Consider the following 21,819-nt stretch of genomic DNA (forward strand, 5'->3'; position numbering starts at 1 on the left):
AGGAGGTGAGATGTTGCTGAAGCTCTCGTGCCACAGTCAGCTCAGTCGACACTGCTCATTGCCCTAGTCAGTTTTACCAATTTTCCTGTCAAAGGGTTCATGCTGTGGGCCTTAGCTTTAGCCTATTGTTGAGAAACCATTTAATTGAAATAAAACGTGTAATTTGCTTTCATGAACATTTTATCATGCCAAAGAAAACAGAGTAGGTAGTGCGCTCTGCTTTAAGCAAACTCAATATATGAATGGATTGACAAATAAAGTAGGGGCAGATTATTAGCAAAAAGGTTCAATATAATTAGTAACAACAAGCTTTTCTGGTGCATTTTTAAACAATTAGTTTAATCAGTTCACACCTGCCTCACTGTCACGTACATAAGAGCTTGCTTTCTGAGTGCAGGTCTATTTCCTTGGAAGATCTCCTGGTCAAATGTATTACAACCAATAGGAACAAGAACAAAATAGATGTTCTGATCCCTTTCCTTTCTATTCAGCTTCCATCAAAAAGATACTGGGCTTCCCTGGTGGCGCAGTGGTTGAGAGTCCGCCTGCCGATGCAGGGGACACGGGTTCGTGCCCCGGTCCGGGAAGATCCCACATGCCGTAGAGCGGCTGGGCCCGTGAGCCATGGCCGCTGAGCTTGCGCGTCCGGAGCCTGTGCTCCGCAACAGGAGAGGCCACAGCAGTGAGAGGCCCACGTAAAAAAAAAAAAAAACAAAAAGCTGAAGTTATTTGGGCAATTCTTGCCCTAAAGTATGGGTAGAGTTGTGTTAGATACAAAGTGAGACAACAGGAAACATTTTTTAATGAACAACAAGCTTTCACAAAGACTGTCTATATCACATTGTTATTACAACATAGATGAGCTGAAACTTCTTTTGTACAGATTTAGAGGAAAGAAGACCCTAAAGAGACATCAAGCATATAGAGGTAGTTGAATAGCAATATGGGAAGAAAAAAAAAGCATTATCTTAATTCCCCTTTCAGCTCATTACAGTGCAAGAGTAAAATGGCTGCTTAACAAACAACTGGAATTACAAACACAAAGACACATTTGCCACTGTTTAAATGGCTTGCTGGATATTTTAATCCTGGCATTACTGAGAACTGCATAAAATGACGGAACTAGTTTATCTAATAAGCTTACGATGCCACATTGAACTATTTGCTCTCCTTTGATTTTGTTGTTGTTTATTATTTTTGCTTTGACTACAGATAAATGTCAAGCAAGTTTTAAAATGATGCATAAGCTACAGTGTTGCTTTGTAAACTTTAAATGGCTACACAGTCACGAAGCAAAAGCTTGAAAATGACACCAGGAACAGAGATTACAGGCACTTCTCTCTCAAGGTTAATTTAGCTCATTTGAAAATACCCATTTGTAAAGGAAAATGTCTTCATTTCACCTCTGGATGTGCATAATCCAGATTATTAAATAGTCGAACAGTGGGAGCTATCATTCTAAGAGGAACCAAACGTGTACATTTTACTTGGCTCCTTTTCCTTCTTTCTGCACTCAGGAAAGGCCACAAATTGCAGCCCATGCAGCTGGCTGCTTCTCAGAACTGTCTTCTATCAAATCAAAACCTCATTCCTCAAGCCCAAGAATGGGCTGAAAATCTGTCCTTTTCCCTTATTTGGGCTGCCTTCTATTTGCATCTCGATTACATATCTCTGCTATGATTCTGCCTTAGGAAACAGAAATGGATGCAAAGTCAACATGTTGGGAACTCAAGGAATGAGTCCCTGAATAAAACTCCCATCTTGGAAATGGGGTTGGTGAGGGGAAACACAGACCCCAGCGGGTTCCAGTCTATCAACAGTATGCGATCTATTGACAGTAAGAGACTTCTGAGTGCTGTGAACCAGCCTCAGAGCTCCACTGCTCCAACAGCCAGCGACATGGGACTATCTGAGCCCAGTCCGGCTCCACAGGCAGAACTGGAAGGGCCACATGTGCAGTGATTCCATGAGTCCCAGCATGCTGCAGCAGCAAGGGGCTAGAAGCAGTCGGCCTTCAGAAAAGGCAAACTGTTGACACAGTCAGTTCTCTACCCCACTGAGTAAGGAGCAAGCACTCTTTTCTCCAAGTTGTCTACAGAAAATTAGTTTTATCATTTTTCATTTTCTACATTTTGCTGGTTATTAGCTAGCAGCAATAGTACAGTACGAAGCAGAAAGGCATAATGTCTGCTTGGTACCTAATATATATACACACATGTACATATATACACAAACACACTCATATATATATATATATATATATATATACACACACACATCTATATACACACACACACACACATCTATATACACACACACACACACACACATCTATATACACACACACACACACACACACACATACACACACACAGAAAATAACCTACTAGGAAAAGACTAGGTAAATCACAATAAACAGGAAAATTAGCTGAATAAATGGCACTAACTACCAAGGGGGAAGTCTTGTCCTTCTGGCCTAGATTTAACTTTATGTTTTTCCTGTATATACTCTTTATTCCCAAGCTCTGCAGCAAAATCAATTTACAAGCAGTGAAATAGTCATGTCCAATTGATTACCCCATTCAAGTACATATCAAAGAAAGCCAAGGCTTAGCCTTGCACTTTGCCTCCCACCACTACTGAAACAAAAGCTTGCTGTAAAACAGTCCAAATATGTATCCAGGCTACTGAGAGAAAAGTGCAATTCTGCCTAGCCAAGCTACATTTGCTGGAGTTAGGTCCTCTCTTATCAACGCGAAATATTCTATGATGTGGAATTTTATACATTTTGGAGAGCAGGAAGTGATGAGATGGTTATTCTAATGGAGCTAGAACTTAAGGCTTTCGTTATATCAGAAATTCTAGACCTCCAAACAACACTAATTTTTAGCCCTCTTGAAAGAGCAAAAATTTGCTGGTATGGGATTCTCCCTTATCTCTGACCCTAATTTGTTTTCCAGTCTTTTCATTTTCCCAAACAGACTTGACTCTCAAAGGCATTACATGTAAATATTTCATCAAGTTATGGTCTGAAAATCAGAGGTGTGGATTCCCCCAACCAAGTTTAAAGGAATTGGAAATGGGTATTGTGTGTAAAGGCAGGGTTTTATGCCAATGTAGTCCCCTGATGATATTTGTAACTATGAATAATCTAATCGTAGCTACTATTTGTTGAATGACTCCTACGTGCTAGGCACTATGCTAAGTGATGTATATATATTATCTCATGTAATGTTATAAGAACCCTACATGCAGTATTTATCCCCACCACTTGCTAGTTGACAAACTGGTGCTCAGAAAAAGTGAAATCACAAAAGTAACACATCTAGCAATCCAAGACACTTATGACCCTTTTCTTTCTTGCATTTACACTAGACAGTAGGAAATTACTGTCCTAGGACTGTGTTATGACCACATGGTTGGGCACCAGGTGGGAGAGGGAGCCTTTCATTTCCTCCTACCTGAGCCTTGTAGAGTTTGCTTAGGCAGTAACCACACCTATGCTTCCATTCTTTACCAGCCCAGCTGGGCTCCAAACATCAAACCTGGTAACATAATGTTCTGACAACACGGTGTTCATTAAGAAGGTGCAGAAAAGGTTATTTGGTTTCTGCTTACATGAATCTCTTTTTGGTTGCCTGGATCATCTCATTCTCTCTTTTCTGTTTCTGGCCACAGGTGGTGATGGAAGAAGCCAGACTGATCACGTGAGGCATTAACCTCTAGCGGGAACGGAGTGGATGGGCTGTGTGGGAGTCTCGCACTGCAGCTGTCCAGAGTCACATGGGGGGAGGATAATTTGCGTGAAGGTAGGAACAACACGATTCACTTCTTCGCTGTCCTAATCTTTTCACTCTGTCATTATAACACTCCTGTTTTCAGGTTGTCCTGGCACTAAAGAAATCAAACTGGCACTAAGCAAGCTAAACAAGACCTCACTCTTACCCCCTTTACCACTATTCTTCCCCTGTATTGAAATCTTTGGCCCATCTCAGTGAGGAGGAAAGACCGTGTTTAGATAAAATCATGGATTAATTGCTTCCTTTGAAAAGATTTAAAAGCCAAAAAGATAGTTTGAGGGTTTCTTAAAGGGTTCTACCCTCTTTCCTGGCTTCTTTACACTTTTAATAATGAACCGTCCTTCATCAAGTGTTTGCACACACGCTAGCCAGGCCCTGATCCTCAGAACCCTGAGAAGAGGTGAGGTATGGAGGCTAGCTGGGCATGGCTGTGACACGCCAGACTGAAAACCATTACCTCTGAAGGGTTAAGTATTATCCTGCCTGAAAGTCCCATTACTAACTGCCCTGGGGAGAAATTAAGATGTAATTAGATTGCTGAAATAAATGCCTATAAGAGATTGTAATAGAAGACACTCCTCTAATTCATCTCTTGATTCCAGGAAAATAATTCCTTCATCCTGGCTCTGTATGACACATAGAAAATGGATTACTTTTATTGTACCCTGGCTTATTCCACAACCTATGCCAAATCCCTTAAGTATTTTATATTGTTGGATTCAAACTGAAAGCAAAATAGAATCTGTAAGGATAGATGATCTTGGCATGATTCTGAACTTCCTTTAAGCATCCAATTGGATAGATACAAAAATGGTTCAAGAACTGGGATCAAATGTAGCAAAAACTGTTAAAGCAAAAATTGCACGTTTCTAGTATTGTTACTTCCCCCTAGGTACATGGTAAACCACATCAATAAATAAAGCAGTATTTTTCAGTAATGCACACTTAAATAGTTACAAACATACATGTAGAAAAAAAGGATATGGTAGTGCAGAAAATAAATTATTAATACAGAAGGAAGTATGAACATTACTTTACACAACGCTATATAAAATATGAACCATTTGGAATGACACCTCAAAAGTCAGTGAAATAATGCAGCAACATGATTAGTAACTGGGCATCACATTTCAACCACACAGTCATTCGTCTATGAAAGACAGAAAATTAAAGCAAAATCACTTTAAACTTTGAGAAAATTTTACGTCAAAATCAAAAAAAAATTTTTTTTCTTCTGGGCTCTTAAACAACCTCTGCTGTGCATGTAGTTGTGCAGCATGTCAAGAAGCATCTTAAGAAAGAAAGTTTCAAACAGATCACATTCTTTTGGTCTTTCTACTTAATCTCTTTCTGATCAATAGCACGCTAATGCCTCTGTTTGATGCTTCCTTCTAAGATGTTATTGCAGTTAGGTGTATTTACAAGACGACTCCCCCATGGTGGTGAGGGGAGCGTGGGAGCTCCTTTTCAGCAATCCACTCACTAGTTTTGGTTTCGGGATATAAAGGCCAGGACTCGCCGAATACCGTTCAGTCTATCCTTTAGGGACCTCATGGCTAGGAACGGGAGCTGAGCTCGGCTTTCCAGTGGAAGAACCGCTAATGTCCACCAGCACCAGGCCGGGCCATTGGGGTTGATCTGCAAGAGAAACGCAATGGGTTCGTCTTATTCCTGTGGAGGTGATCCTAGCCTGTAGGCTTCCAAAGTTGCCAGGAAACATCCCAGGTGGAACTGCTTCCGTGTGTGGCAAGGACTGCTAATTACCCCCCATCTCTATTTCCCTTTATCTTAGCTGGGCATACAGCCACCCAGGGGGTGGGGGTGGGAAGGCTACGTTTCTCAGCCTCCCTTGCAGCTAGGTGAGGCCATAAGACAAAGTCCTGGCTAAGGAGATGTAAAAGGCAGTGGTAAGTGTGACTTCTAGGCCATGCTCTGGGAAAGGGGCATGCGCCCTCATTTCCTCTTTGTCTCCCCTTCCCCTAGCTAGAACACAGACATGCTGATGATCAGTCTTCTTCCATCAGGAGGATGAGGGCAACACTCAAAGGGCTTTGTCAGGAAGGAGCCTGGGTCTGAATGATATCACGGAACAGGGGTGCCCCAGCCCTCCATCTCTATGACTTACACTCTCTATCTAGTTTAAGCTACAGTTATTTTTGGTAGTGATTAAAGCAAACACATCAGTTTCCTAACGAATACACCATACCTTCTAGCCAGTGTGATTTTACAAGCCGAACTATCTACTACAGTCGGCCCTCCACATCCATGGATTCAACCAACTATGGATCAAAACTGGTTGGTTGAATCTGTAGATGTGAAACCTGTAGATGCAGAGGGCTGACTGTACTCATTGCACTACATAATTTTATAGAAGGGATTTTGGTATCCATGGGGCCTCCTAGAACCAAACCCCCATGGATACTGAGAGACAGCTACTCAGCCTCTTCCACCTCTTAGATTCTGTTTAGGCCCTTTGGCCTGATGCATAGAGCATATGGGTCTTCAGTTCTCATGACCCCTTAGGCTTTGCATGTCTCTTACCTCCATTTCCCTGTTTCTGGCTGAAGGCAACAGAGTCCACATATGCCAGCTCACTAAACGGGGCCACGGCTAGCTTCTCCCCTAAAACCAGAGCCTATGATTCACAGCCCCAAAGCACAGCGATCCCACTTTGCAAAAATTCCAATTGGAAAACACAGTCACATAGAAATATATTCCATCCCAGGATTCCTCTAATAAAGAGCTTTCCTATCCTACAGTGATCCTGCACCAAAATTCTGTGTGTCAGCAGCGTCCCAGGTACACGTTGCAGACATTGGTGACTTAATTTCCTACTAAGCCCCGAATGAGCTTTCTGCCCACACCCTTCAGAAGGTTGGCTTTAGGACCGCAGAGAACCACATTCTACACGCGGGATTGTTTGCTTCCAAACTGGTCACCTGATTCTCCCACAACCTTCACTGCCTCTTTGCTTCTCTGTGCCTCTAGCTCCATTTGGATTCTTTTTGTCCCTCGCTGCAGTCTGTAACGTGTTATCCCTCCTATGATGAGTTCTGAATGTTAGATTGCCATATCCTGAACCGTATTTCCCAGGATCATTAACAAAGATGTTTAAGCTGATGTGAACACGTGTGGTGGTTCCTAAGAAACCTCCTGCAGAGGCTTAGAACATTCTTATTAATGGGACCACTGGGGCTACAGCACTGACTCGACCAAACTGGATGGGTTTTATTTTTTCTGCTGCTGCGGCTGCCAAAGCAACAGTCCTAATAAGACGTGAAATGAAACCCAAGATTTCGGCTTTCTGTGTCACTGAGCCCTTATGAATCACACAGTGGCACCTGTGTTTTGTCTTGTGGAAGATGCTGTTACCATTGCTGATCGCTATCTTCTGCCTGACTAGGGGAGAATGCTTTCCAGAAGGTGAAGGGGAACATTCAGCTTGACCATGAGGTTTCTCAGAGCTCTGCCGTAGTCCTGAGTCACAGTGGCCCAGAGCCAGGAGCTGGATCATCTGGAAGCAATGGCCTTTCTCCCTCCAACATTCACGATGCCTTTGAATGGGGGCGGGAAAAGGAGCCACCTCTGCGGCCCGGAGAAACCAAGACACTGCAGCGCATTAGGGAACAGACTGGTGTTTTACAGCGTCGGAATGCAAGAGGAAGAAGGGACTTTAGAGACCTCGTTGTCTACCTCCCTCATTTCAGAGATGGGCGGAAAAGTCAGAAAGGGGAAAGGACTTAGCCGAGGTCACACAGCTAGAGAGGTAAGGAGGACCAGTTTTTTGGCATGGAAGTCAGAATATACATATTCTATTTTACTATTGTGATAAAGTCAGGAATGAGTACAGGGAAAGAATCAAGGAAGTTATGGAGGCGATTATGCAGGAACCAGGTCAGAATGTGGAAAGGTGATGGGGGGAAAATATTTGACTAGGATATCTCCAGCCTTGTCCTAGAGAGAGTATTCCCTGACGTACACCAGGCAAACAAAGCTTGGTGAAACTTAACTATCTCCACTTTCCTGGAGAGCTCCAGATCTGCAGCTTGATCTCTCAAATGGACCTGTCCCTCCGGGAAATAGACTGATCCAGTAGAATCTAATGAACTCTTTTCTAGTATAACTCAGCCAAGGGTAAATTTAAGGATTGGGTCAGTTGTCTCAGGAAAACTTGTTCATCCCTGATGAGGACAATGGCAGGGGTCTGGACCTGCAGGGCTAAGCGTGGAGGGACCTGGGGGTGAAAGGTTTCTGTGATCCTGCAGTTGGAAGCCTGTAAGGCGGCTGGCCCTAGCTCCTCACTCCTTGCTCCTGCAGCAATCAGGGAGAGAGTTATGAAGCCTCCAGGAAGTGGCAGCCTTTGGTCTCAGCTCCCTAGGTACCCTTCTCTTAAGCCTGGCCTTTTGTGAATCCTGTCAGCCTAACACATCATCATGGTGGGAATCTGGACTCACAATTAAAGGTTCTTCTGTTGATGGTGCCTGTGTTCCCATCCTCTCACTTAACTAATCTCTTAAAACCTATCTTGGATCCAAGTTCCTACTGCTTTACTTTAGCTCCTCCAGTTCTGATGTGGGGTCCTTTTGTTCTTACCCATGATGCCTACTGCCCAGCCGAACAAGACCGATTCGGATCCATCTTCCTCTCTACGCTAAATTTGCTGGGTGGAAACCACACACGCATCTAATCACAAACCCCAGGCTCTCTCATCTGGAGGGGGTGACTGATTACAAAGAGACATTTTTATATACCTGGGGATCAGCATCTTTCTCTGGCATTGGACCAAAATGATTGAGTATCCGATTCTTCAGAGATGATTTGAGTGAATGAAACCATGACGACGCTTGCTCATAGACACAGTTATGTAATCCCATGAGCTCAGCACAATCCTCTCCTTGAACCTGAAAGTATCAAAGTGGAAGTGAAGCATTCTGTACCTTCTCCCTCATGCCTAGAGCCCCTTTCGACACCTGCCTATCTGAGCATCCAGCCTGTCATCCTACGGGAAGACTCACGCTTCTGGCTTTCTCCTGTGTAGCGTGTGAAAGGTTCCTCAGCCAGAGGATGGACTGTGTGTAAGTATTGCTGAGGGTGGAGGACAGAGAAAGGTTCAGCTGGGTAAATGAGCTGAAACAGCCAGACATATAGAAAACCAGTGATGCTAACTGGCCTGAGTGGAGGTGTGCTGTTAAACTAGGTTGTGCTTGTTCACGCCTCTCTCCTTTTCATTGTTTAAACATCTGCTTTCCCACTGCTCCCCGGGAAGAGAGGGAGCAGTGTCTGTGTCTCTGTATGTAACTTTATCTTCCATGTCAAATACATTTATTCGTTGAGCAAATGTTTATTAATCTTGTACTATGTAGTGAATGTAAATATAAACACTTATGGGATTATTTACCTCTTCTTCTACCCGTTAGTTCAGAAAACCAAGGATTAACTGGACATGTCATCTTTCTGCCTTATGGGATGATGGATTATTGGGAAGGGCTCTTGGCCAGGCTGCACAGTTAAAAATAGACATGTGCATGTGAATCTACAATTATCTCAAAAGAAAAAGGTTTAAGATATAAATAAAGCAAAAAATAAAATACATATGTATAGATCCAGCTCCAGATCTTGGTATCCCTGGCAGAGACCTAACTCCTATGCTGAATGGGCCCCAGGGTTGGCCTGGCTTGGCATCTCTTATGCATGAATATAAATCAGCAACTAAGCGGGGAAAGCCCAGACAAGGGGCGCAATCACTGCCATTCCACAATCGAACAGCAGCCTGGCAGCATTCAGTGTGGCAGCAGCAAATCGGTGAGCAATCCCAAGGCCCCCATCCATGCCCAGAAATCCTTCTGCAATCATCTTGGTCTGCCAAGCTACGGGGCTAGCTTGGCTTCAGGATTCGTGGCACTGACCACCCTCACCTTTTGGTCTTCAATGTATTCGATGTCAGCTGTGTTGTAACCATCCCGCTGGCCCTGATGGAGGACCTTGAAGCGTCTCTTGCCTATGCTGTCGACCACTGAGCGGCCGTCAGCAAAGAACTGAACATTTCTGATCTCTAGGATGCAGCCATATTCCGCAAACCTGTTTATGGGGAATGGACTCAAGAAAGTAAATTCTTGATGAGCTGTTTCCCTGGCCTGCGCACCTCCCCCCATTTTTATAACCCCATGTTGGGCCTTGAGGGACTTCTGCCTTCTTGCCTGTCCCAGGGTCTATAGCTGCAATAACACCACAGGCAGTGCCTGTATGAGAAAAAATTTTAACGTGTAACTGCTACCATTTATTGTACTGTGCTCATATGTGCACTATTAACTCACCAATCCTCCCAACAAACCCAACGAGGTAGGCACTATTATTGTACCCACTTTACAGATAAGGAAACTGAGTCACCGAAGGTTCAGTAACTGGCCCGAAGTCAAACTTGCTCCAAGGATGGAGCCAGAATATGAACCCAGGCAGTTTGACTCCAGGGACCACACTCTTATAAAACACGTTTTAGACTATATACCACCTGTTTAACAAAAGGTTGATCCTGGGGTTCCTTTAAACAGGCAGCCTCTCACACGGTAAACTAGGGGCCAGAGGGACCCTGATCCTTACAAATGCTCCTGGGAGGGCCCCAAAGTAAAACAAAAAACCCTTTCCACCCAACCTCCCTTTACTTGCATAGCTCCTCACTTACCTTTTGACAGGATCTCCAAGGCACATGCCAAACTGTCGTGTGCCTGTCTCAATGCATCTACGAATCATCAGACGGTAACAAGGCTCAAAGATGTGCAGGGGACAAGGAACCGTGGGATATGCCATGGTACACACGAAAATAGGCACGTTCTTATTTAAGCTGTCAGGAAGAGCAAAGGACATGCATCTCACAGCGTTGAAGCAGAACACAGAAAGGCTGGTCAAATTTCACCATGTGGTTCCCCCGCAGGAAGGCAAGGAGACATCAGGTTGAGACTGATAAAAAATACTAAAATGCATCTGGCGCTGTGGGCTGAATCCCATTATCCGGTGCACAGGTTAGCCTAAGGGCTACGATTAAAACTGACATTCTACACATTCTAATTTGGGTAATGAAGTTCTCTAGTACCTTAACATTGTCGGTGATAGTTATACCTCATATTATTCTTTCTTTCTTTCATGCTCTCCACTCCAAGCAATCTCTCCAGGTGTCTTGTTGGCAGTATGGGGAAGGGTGGTAAAAGTGGACCCAGCTCTCCAGAGGAATGGTGGGAAAATCTCTGCAAGACCCCCGTGAACATCTCACATATTTGCAAAGCCCCCAGAGGATCTGCATGGCAGGCCCAGCTGGGAGGAGGAGGGAGCAGTGGAGAGGCAAGAGTAATCTAGCCCAGTGATGTTCAAACACTCCGGTGTGTGCATCAGAATCACCGGAGGCCCTTAAACGCAGGCAACAGGCCACTGCACCCCCCCAGAGACACTGGTGCAGTAGCTCTGAAATCGACACCTACGAGTCTGCCTCTCAACATGTGCCCACGAAGACTCAGACACATGGCCTGATGGGGAACCACCAATCGGGCCAGCTCCTCCTGGATCACTGTTATTTTATTTGTCTAGTAAATCCAACAGGGACATCTGAACATAAACTTACCAATAGATATATAAGATCATTTGCCCAAATCTCAAAAGGATTAAATTTAGGATTCCCTTTTAAGAGAAATCCACCTAGTATATTCCAGTGTTTGTTAATCAGACATTAAATGGTATTTGAGAAGAGGGCCCAGAGAGACTCAAGGAGAACTTAAGAATCAGAAATAAAGATAAAGATGCCTTGAGTAGATCTAATATGTTAATGAGCAAAGAACGATTTCATTTCTGGCTCCCCAGCACAGCGTGTTATTCAAAGTGAGAGGCACAAACGAACTGGTGGCAGTTTAGAAATGTTCTCTACAGGGTGAGCATAAATCCAGAACAGCTTTTGCCGTCGGGAACTTTGCCCCCAGAATGCTGTGAGAATCCCACCAGGGATGGGGAGATGGGGGGTCAGCAGTATGAGAGACAGAAATCAGTGATTTCCTTCCTGCTTTTTCTGCTAGGTGAGTTGTTCTTCCGGCCAGGCAGAGAGCTTGGAGCCTCACTTCTTTCTCCACCCCTACTCTCTACCTCTCACAATACCTGTGATGGAAGAGGAAGCATAATAACAAGCAGCATTCTTACTATTGCTTTTAGTAAGTGCTTACTATGCACTAGCTCATTTGATCTTCATAACAAGTCCAAGTCTGTTATTATCCCCAAGTTACAGATGAGGAGACTGAGGCCCAGAGACGGTAAGTGACTTGCCTAGGGTCATGAAGTATACTCACTTTGTGGCAAAACTGCATCATAAGCCCAGGTCTGGCTGATATCAAAGTTCTTAACCTCACAGAACCTCCTTATGTACCTGAAAACCGTCTTCTGGATACAGCTGACCCTTGAACAACACGGGGGTTGGGGCGCCAACCCTCTGCCCAGTTGAAAATCAGCATATGACTTAGAGTCGCCCTCGGTATCCGAAGTTCCTCTGTATCCGCGGTTCTGCATTCGTGGATTCAACCAACCACGGATCAGATAGTGTAGGACTATAATATTTACTACTGAAAAAAACCCACGTATAAGTGGAACCGCGCAGTTCAAATCCATGTTGTTTAAGGGTCAACTGCACTTCATTAAGCCCCCCTGATTAAATTATTCCAATAATTTGGTATCCGTGATACCCAGTTACTAGTGCCAATATGTGACCTGGTCAGTGGTTCGGCTTAGGTTTCTTCAGTGGGTGCTGGTAATTGAACAACTCGCTTTCTGAGGATGGAGCGGGTAAGCCCTTGTTACAGCATTTGCCAATTTCTGTGGTGTTAAATACTCTCACTGTGGCCAATTTCAAGCTACCAACATGGTATCACTAAATGAGGAGTTAGGAGGGAATGTACACTTTCAGTTCTATGACCTGGTATGAGTGAAACTGAAAACAGCAATGTGCGTATGCATACTTAGAAAGTTCTTCCATTTCCTCTTCATAAAGCCTTCTTCGTTCCTTGAGTTCTTCTGGCAGGAATTTAGCTATTAGCTCTTCCATTATGACATTTTTACTGTATTTTCTTGATGCCAAGCACTATACGGGGAACAAGGCAATTAGATATTATGCAGTCAACAGAAAAACACAAACCACTTCTGATGTAATCAGTAGAACAGTTAAATGTCCCACATACTGGAGTAATTTAGACCCAGCTGATACTATCATAATGTATATATTCTCTGGAGGTTAGAGTTTAGCTTAAAAAAAACCCCACATGCAATGAATTACTTTTATAATTAGAAAAATTATTTTAAAAAGGGGAAAAGACCTGCAATGGAGTTTTAAAAATGTCATAGCTTTCCTACAACGCTGAAATTGATTGAGATCATGTTCTTGTCAAAAAAGGGAGAAAATCCTTTCCTTTCCTTTTTCTGATTATTGCGTTTATAAGCTCCCAGAAATGGTCTCCATCTGGGATATGCTGAAAGTCCGTGGTCAAAAGGTTCAGGGAACTAAAAAGCAATTTTCAATTATTGATCCTTTCCTGCTGTGCCCCACCCCCAACCCCACCCCAGTGCTTGGGCTTCGGGATATTTCAAGTCTATATATTATACATAGTTTTTTCTCCTCTAACTTTAGTTTTAAAAAGAAAAGCTATACTGGTGATTTCATTTGCCTATTTTTTTTATTATACCGTCTAGGTATCACTGGATTTATGTTATAAACCCTGATTTCATAACCTAACTCGGGCTCAGTTGTCAATCGTCACTATTACTCTCCTCCCAAACACCCCTAGTCCGTGCATATCCAGGGATCTGCAAGGAGTGGGTGTTTGTGTGAACCAGGCAATGGGAAAGAAAACATCTGCAGAGAACTGCTGGCTATGGAAACCAGCCACACAGACCCAGCAGGGGGAGCTCCTGAGTACAAAACGGCAGGCTTCAGACATTTTTTCCTTTCCCGGTACGGGCTACGTCTGCCTATTCCGCAGTGAACGTGATCGGAATAAGATATTTCTCTCTCTGGAAAATGGTGCAAGTGTGACCCTGTGCGAAGACACAGAGATAGATGGGAATATCTTCTAGCCCCTAAGTCCAGGACCTCACAGCCTCTGCCTCCACGATGCCTTCTCAGCCACTGCCATTGCCTGGCTGCAGAAAAACCGGCTGCTTTGACCAGTCCCAGTCTTTGGGGAAAAGCAATGACTCAGGAGGTAGCCTCCCCAAGAGGGAGGTGACTCCTCCGCTGATGCTGAAACAAAAACCCAGTAAAGGTACATACTAAAATTTTAACGGTAGATTTTCCTTCTTTCTGTTAATCTGAATGTTGTAGTGTTGCCACACCACCAATGTATTATTGAAGTATAAGGACCATGGGCTTCTCACCTACAATCAGGACAGCAAGTACCACCTCTTCACCTAGGCCAGATATGACACTGACCCTGCCCGGCAGCCCAATACACAGCCTCAGGGCTATCCTGGATGATTATTGCACTCCCTTCCCTTAATTTAAATGTTGGGGTGTTGGGAAAGCTTGACACATGACTCCTCTGGATCTACATTCACCTAGAGGTAGTCTTGCATCATCTCCAACCTCTCCTCAGGGATGACAGGGGTCAAGGAACATTTATACTGATTGTAAAGTATGGTACACAAGTCCCTGGGGTGGGGGGACAAGACGGATGCCCACATCTGCTTGTGCTATAGAAAATTACAGCAAGTCCATTTGAAAGACAAAGGTGGCAGTTTGGGTGATTCATTTTAGAGAATCTGGAAGCCCCAGAGATTTTCCAGCAGACAAATGTCTGCTAATAAGTACAGTGGCAGCTGAGGAGTGGGGCAAGGACCACAATGAAGGTCTGTGAGGTTTTCCTGGGGACCTGGGAGTGATCTCTTCAAACCACAGAATAAACATTGATGATAAGGGGACATCGGAGCTCATCTGGTCCAAGCCCAGGGAGGACAAAAGATTCACCCAACATGATAGTGAATCAGGTGCCATGATGGGATTAGAACAAGAATCCATGTTTATCATCATTTTGATACTTTTGTTTCCAACACAAATTAATTTCACTACTGACAGTTCATAAAAAGCTAGATGTTGCCTCATTTCCCTGGAGGACTTTGTGGAGAGGGGAGGGGTGGCTCTAAGACAGGAGAAATAAATGGTCTGAGGGGGTGTTTTGCTCTAGCACAGTGCAGTGGCTTGGGATCCAATAGGATGCTGTCTTCGTACCCAATTCCCAATAAGCTAACCCAATCAAGAAAGAAAGAACGTTTTACCTGCGAAAGACCATCTTTGCACAGTGGGCACTTCGCATTGTGATCTAGGCATCTTTCAAGGCATTTTAAGCAAAAGGTGTGTCCACAAGGTGTTGTGACTGGCTCATAGAATAATCTGAAATTTAGGAATCAGAAGGCAAGAAAACTGCAATCAGACCAAACATGAAAGACAGAGCTATTCAATGTTCAGGTGTTATAGTATTATTTGGGAAATTCTATGTGCGGGGGTGGTTCTTTTTCCTTTTTTTTTAAAAAAAAAACCCCTGCTGTTGTTGCAGTTCAGAAAAGCATTTGCTTTTTATTTCTGAGCTGGATTTAAATGCATTAAATTGTGCATTTATTAAAATTTAGGACATAGCTAGATCATTTTGTAACATTAGTTCTAGTCAGTCTCTTCCAGGGCATCCACACTTTTTTCCCTGTCAGGTCCTAGAGAAATGAAGATGAATGCCCAGGCTGTCTTGAATAGCTTCCATTCTAAAATACTCAGCCAACCTGTTCACCTGAATATATGTAAACACATAGATAAACAAACACACACTCCCATATTTAAGTACTTTATATCATATTACACTGGAAAAAGACTAGGCTTATTTGCTAACCTTGATTCCATTTTTCACCTAAGCAATGTTTACAGCCTGAAGGATCTCAAAATTGCACCTGTAACAAACGTAACTGCCTTTTATGTGGATGGATCATTTTCCTAGGGACAACAGACTAATATTATTAATGTGCTTACTGATGGATAGACAGACAGACACATACATATATACATGTGTATGTATACACATACTTTAATTAGATCCTATTTTAATTGTTTTGCAGGAGCTGTCTATTTTTTCAAAGCAATCTGAGGATCTCTTAAAAAGCGGTTCTGTACATTCAGAGATTCATGGATTTATTTTGCTTAAAGAAAGGCTCACCTGCAGCAGGACCACTGGATGGGGGCAGCTGAAGATGATGCTTCAGAAGCGGAGCTCGCACTCACCAAGAGGACAGAGAGAAGGGAAAGACGCCTGACCAGCCTATTTTGACCTCACAAGAGTGTTCAGTTGAGAGGAAGAGGCTGCAGGCTGCGCAGCCCCCTCGTGTGGCCAGGAGGTGCACCAGCAGCCTGGCCCGCACAGCCAGGCTGAACAGAGGAATCAGAGCATCAGAGCTGAAAAGTACTTGAGAAAAAAATCGAACCCGCCAATCAGAATGAAACTGAGATCCAGAGGGGATGAAGTGGTTGATCTAAGAGTACACAGCCAACTGTTGGCAGATGACATGGAAAAAGAAAAGGTACACGACTTCCCCTTCCAGTAGTGTGCCTTTTCTGTTAGAACAGTGATTCTCAACCCCTGCTGTGTGTGAGCACCACCTGTGTTGCTTTTTCTTTGAATAGCTTTATAGATGTATTATTGACACAGAGGTATAGACTGCACATACTTTAAGCGCACAGCTTGAGCAGTTCTGACACACGCACACACCTACGGGGCCACCTCCACAACCAAGATAATGAACATGCTTGTCACCCCCAAGTGTCTCCTTGTGCCCCTGAGTAAACCCTCCCTCTTGCTCCTCCCCAGACCACCGCCCTCCCACCATCACCTGGGGAACTTAAAAAAACTACAGAGGCCCAGGATCTCACCTACAGAGATGCAGATCAGTTGGTCCAGGGTAAGGGCCAGGCATCAGGATTTGTCGAGCTCCTGGGGTGGTTTTAATGTGTAGCCAGGGTTGGGAATCACTGTATTATACAATCCTACTAACCTCTGAGTAGGCGAATCTACTCTATTGGTCTCCAAACCTAATTATCAGAGTCCCAGGTGGAACTTTGAAAACGCAGACGTGGCAAAGTCTCACTGGATAAAGTTTACAATTCAGGAGGTCAAGGGGAGGAGCAGAGATTTGATATTTTTAACAAGCCAATGAAGGTCTGGGCTAGGAGAGAGATTTTTCATATATTTACTGTTTTCTACTTTTTAAATGTTATCAACCTGTTTAAAAAGCAGTTAATTTGTTTAACCGAGTTAATAAATTTTAGTTACTAAATTGGTCAAAAAGTAAAATTAATTTTCAGAAAACCTCTTTGATGAAGGTCTTAACCAGTGTACTGAGGCAAGGAGAAAAAAAGTTTGAGGACTTAAAAGGGGAAAACCAAATCTGCTGTTATTCACAAATGGTATGATGATGGACTTAGAAAATCTAAAAGAATCTATAGAATGATTATTAGAATTAATAAGAATTGATAGAATTAGCAAAGAAGCTAGAGAAACACACACACACACACACACACCATTCAACTGTAGCTCTATATACCAGCAACAAGCATGAGAGAATACATTTTTGAAAAGGTGACATTTACAATTGCTTTTGAAAATTGAGTGCCCGGGAATAAATCTAACAAAAGTTCATGAGACGTCTATTGAAAGAAACTGTAAACGTTTCATTGAAAGAAAGTAAAGAAGACCTAACTGAGTCCCAATAAAAACCCCAATGGGTTATTTTACTTGTTTGTTTGTTTTTGTGGAACTTGGCAAGTTGATTTCTCAACTTTATAAGGCAAGGCAAAGGGCCAAGAAGAGCTGAGACACTTTTGAATAGCAGCGATGTAGGAGGACACGCTCTACCAGACATCAGAACTTACTATATAGTGATTAAAACAGAGTAAGACTAGCACAAGGACAAATAGATCCGTGGAATAGAAAAGAAAACCCAGAAATAGACCGAGACCCAGATTCTTGATTTATGACAAGTGTGGCGCTTCAAAGCAGAGGGAGGATTTTCAATACATAAATAGCATTCTCAATAACGCTATCTGGGATAGTTGGCTATCCACAGGCGGCAAAGAAGTTGGACTGCCTCTCACACCATACACAAAAAGCAATTCCACGTGGGCTGTAAAAATAAATGTGAAGGGCAAACAGTACAGCTTTTAGAAGACAAGATAGAACATCTTTCTGACCTCAGGGGGGGAAAAAGATTTCTTAAACAGGACACACACACGAGAAAGCTAACTGTAAATGAAAAGAGTGATCATTGTTACCGCATTAAACTTAAGAACTTGTTAGCGCGTCGAAAGGGGCCATTAAGAGAGCAAGAAGGCAAGCCAGAGCGGGAGAAGATATCTGCAGCACACGTGACTAACAAAGGACTTATATGTAGAACATACATAGAGCTCCTACAAGTCAGTAAGAAAAAGAGAGATAACCCAATCAAAACTGGGCAAAGAGTTATATACGCACCAGCAGACATAAAAACTGTTCATAGTAACGCTGTCCATAATAGCCCTAAACTAGAAACAACCCAAATATCCATCCAGAATATAACTGATTTTGGTCGATTCATACAATGGGACACTATACACTAATGAAAATGAACAAACTTCACCTACATGTAATAACATGGATAAATCTTCATCCTGAGGAAAAGAAGCCACAGAAAAAGAATCCATTCTGGATAATTCAACTTATATGAAGTTTTTTTAAAAATAGGAAAAACGAAATTACACAGTTTAGAGATACATACAAAGGTGTCAAGTTAGTGGTTTCAGTGTCGGGGGGGGTGTCATGCTTTGGAAGGGGCACACGGGCAGCTTCTGGAGTCCTGGCAATGTTTTATTTCTTGGGCTGAGAGGGGTTCCATGAGTATCCTCTTTACAATATTTTGTTAAGAGAATATATTCATATTTTTACATACTTTCCCACTGTGTCTATTTCACAATTTAAAGTGTTTTTCAAAATTGAGATTTGCAGGCTGATTTTGGGAACTACTGCTGTGATCTAACTCCTAGAAGCAGCCAAAGCAGATGATCTCATTTCCTCAGTAATTTGAGACCTATGAATCCGAATGCTTTTTATACATTACTTGACGACGCTAATGATGAAGACTGACTGATGAATCTGTATCTGCAAAACGATTTTTCTTGAGAATTTCAAGCCTTTTGTTCATTGAAGAATGTAATCCACATACAAATAATAATGATATAGCTGGCCAATTAATTGCAACAAACACTGACAATTAATGAGCAGACGAATGAAACAGACACAGAAGGATACAGCAACTCTTAGCAAGAGCTATGATTAAAATGCTCCTGATCTCAGTGGTCACAAACAAGAATGCTGCCACAGATGCTGCATGATTATTGCTTTGAAATAATTCAAGGTTCAGATGCTTAGAATAGATCATCTTTCAATACTCAACCCACTTCTATATTCAGGCTGACTGAGTAAAGTGACTGGGGACAGATGGAATATATTTCTCTCGCTATCCTGGATGTGTACAATACTGTTTTTCATATAAATTAACTTTATACAGTCACAGGCAATAATTGGACTAGCTCCATTTTACTATTGAGGAAATTAGGACTCAGACAAGTTAAAGAACTTGTGCAAGGTCACACAGCTAGCTAATAAGTATCAGGGCTTGGGATTCTAAGTCACATGTGAGTCACAAGCCCATCTTCCTTCTCCACTACATGACACAGCCACGACTGTTGTGTTCATCTATATCTAGAACACACACCATCCGTGTATATGTAGGTGCACACACTCACACACACACCCTTTCCTCTCTCCCTCTGTCTCTCTCCCTTCCTTCTCCCCACTGCCAGAGAGAGAGAAACTCTCTCTATGTAGACAGAGCTAGAAATAGATATATACTCAAATCCCTCTCCCTTTTATTTACCAGTTTAGGTAATGATTTCGGAAAACACTTCAGGGGGGCATTTATAAATCAGAGTAGGGCCAGATTTTCTCACAAGAGAGCATTTTACATTGTCACAGTGATGGAGTAAACAATAGTAATAATAAATGCTTTCAGTTAGATGTCAGCCCGGATAAGATGTTTGGCCTGTCTGGAAATAGCTATCTTTTCCCACCAGTTACATCCTTGTATTGTGCTCTTTTGCTGCTATCAAATGAGAGCAAAGAGGGAATCAGGAGGAGGGAGGGGGCAGGGGGGGAGAGAGAGAGAGAGAGAGAACTGAGCAGCTAAAACTAGGTTAAATATAAAGCTTTTCATTTCAATTGACAAAGAGGTCACTGGGCCATTAGGTAACTGGTTCAAATATCAAACATTCTTGCTCCACATCTCAAAATATCCTTGTCACCCCAAAAGTCCTGCTCCACAGCAGCCCCAGAGGTGGCCCCCAAGGCTAGGATATCTGGAGCAGGTAAATCCCAAGGGAGGATCTGCACTCACTGAAGACTGAGGGGCAGAGAGTGACTTCCCTCAGCACAGCTCTCCCCGTCCAGCAAGGGATCCAGCAAGGGAAACTCGGAATGGAGACTGGAAAGTTTCTCATTAGCTCACCCTCCAACTGCTGCTCCATTCACTCTCTCCACCATTCTCCCTGAGGAATTTATAAGCCCCTCGGGACTTTCCCTCTAGAATCAGAACAAATAAATTCACACTCTAACTTGTCTTCTACCAATGCAGCACCACGGCCACTGGATTTCATTCTAGAAACCTGCACAGGAGGTACAAATGTCTATAGTTTCATGACTCGGCAGATTGTTTGAAAATATCTACCCTTAAACCCTCTCCACCAAAGACACATGAGGGTCATAACGGAACGTAATAATAATCCTAATAACAATTTAAAAAAGAAAAGCACTGAAGAGAGGTAGAAACAGGAGCTTTTCCAAGACTGCAATAATTCCAGCTAAAGCATATATTTGAAATGGCCTCTGTCGATATGTGATTTCTGACTTGGAGACAAGCCCTGTTGGAAGGGGAACTACATGCTTTTGAACTAGTTGTAAGAGCCTTGCGATCAGAAACGTTCTCTAGACCTGGCAGGCTTCTTTTCACCTTAAAGCAGCTAGAGTCCCACCCACCCCACCCCCGGCCCCGGTAACTTACCAGCCCATACAATAACTTCTCCAGGCAAAGATGGGTTTTTGCTTTGAAGTCTCATTTAGAACAGAGGGGCAGGATAAGGGAAATAATGGCTTTTAAACTCAGAGCGAGCCAACTAGAAGGGGGTCTTATCCTCTTGGTGTTTATTTCTTGGACCAAATTTCTAACCCTTCTCTGAAGCTCCCTGTTGAGATCAGGGACAAACAAGATGAAAGGGAGAAAAGCAGAGGAAAGGGAACAAAAGAACTTCAACCTCAGGATTCTTAGCCCTCAGGGAAAACACAAACAGGATGAGTCTGCGTGTTTGATTCTGCGTCCCCGGGATGCCGGGAGGAGTGTTAAGGAGGATAAGTACACCAAAGACCCAGGCTTTCTGAGTGAGCTGAATCAAGTCTATCAAAGTCTGACATCTGAAGGACCACGGCTCACATTGCGGGCTGAGAGCCACAAAGGCGTTATTACCTGTGGAGGCCCATTTGTCTGCTATGTTGCTGTGAGGGGGAGGGGGAACTGGTTATACAGCCCATCCTACCCTCGCCCACTCCACCTAAACTCAGACAGTATACGGCAGGCTTGCTGCTACCTTCTTTATCGAGTCTGTCTGAGCTTATGAGCAAATCTGACAACTCTAATTTTTTTAAGAGAGAGAAAAAGTATGTGTTCGGGTAATGGCCACCTTACTCATTTTTCTTCAGAGGACAAGAAAAGTCATTCCGAGTATGCCTGGGATTGATACGGAAGGCATATGTGCTTGTAAAGGGCAAGAAGACCTCTGAGGAGCCTCCGCTGGCTGGATCCATCTGTGTGGTGGACCGAAAGATTTTTCCTGACCTCTCTTCTCTTGGTTCAACCATCTTAACAACTTTTGTGCAAATATCTC

The 21,819-nt window shown here is 43.2% G+C and overlaps 1 protein-coding gene across 4 annotated transcripts in view; it reads right to left on the reverse strand.

Annotated features, from left to right (window-relative positions):
- Window positions 1-310: 310 nt before the first annotated feature.
- Window positions 311-21,819, reverse strand: part of LONRF3 (LON peptidase N-terminal domain and ring finger 3) — a 36,724-nt gene continuing 15,215 nt past the window's right edge. For 2 of the 4 annotated variants that reach the window (XM_019949589.3, XM_073799327.1), the window contains 6 exons: window positions 15,093-15,207; window positions 12,785-12,906; window positions 10,480-10,638; window positions 9,716-9,878; window positions 8,552-8,701; window positions 311-5,438 (listed from right to left, as the gene is read on the reverse strand). In XM_019949589.3, the coding sequence (XP_019805148.1) occupies window positions 5,283-5,438; window positions 8,552-8,701; window positions 9,716-9,878; window positions 10,480-10,638; window positions 12,785-12,906; window positions 15,093-15,207 (865 nt within the window). In that variant the 3' untranslated portion in view covers window positions 311-5,282. Of the gene's footprint in view, window positions 5,439-8,551; window positions 8,702-9,715; window positions 9,897-10,479; window positions 10,639-12,784; window positions 12,907-15,092; window positions 15,208-21,819 lie in introns of all 4 variants that reach the window. The other 2 variants (XM_033849389.2, XM_073799326.1) reach the window with 2 other exon arrangements.

The sequence above is a fragment of the Tursiops truncatus genome, chromosome X (genome assembly GCF_011762595.2).
Source record: "Tursiops truncatus isolate mTurTru1 chromosome X, mTurTru1.mat.Y, whole genome shotgun sequence".
NCBI classification, from domain to species: domain Eukaryota; kingdom Metazoa; phylum Chordata; class Mammalia; order Artiodactyla; family Delphinidae; genus Tursiops; species Tursiops truncatus.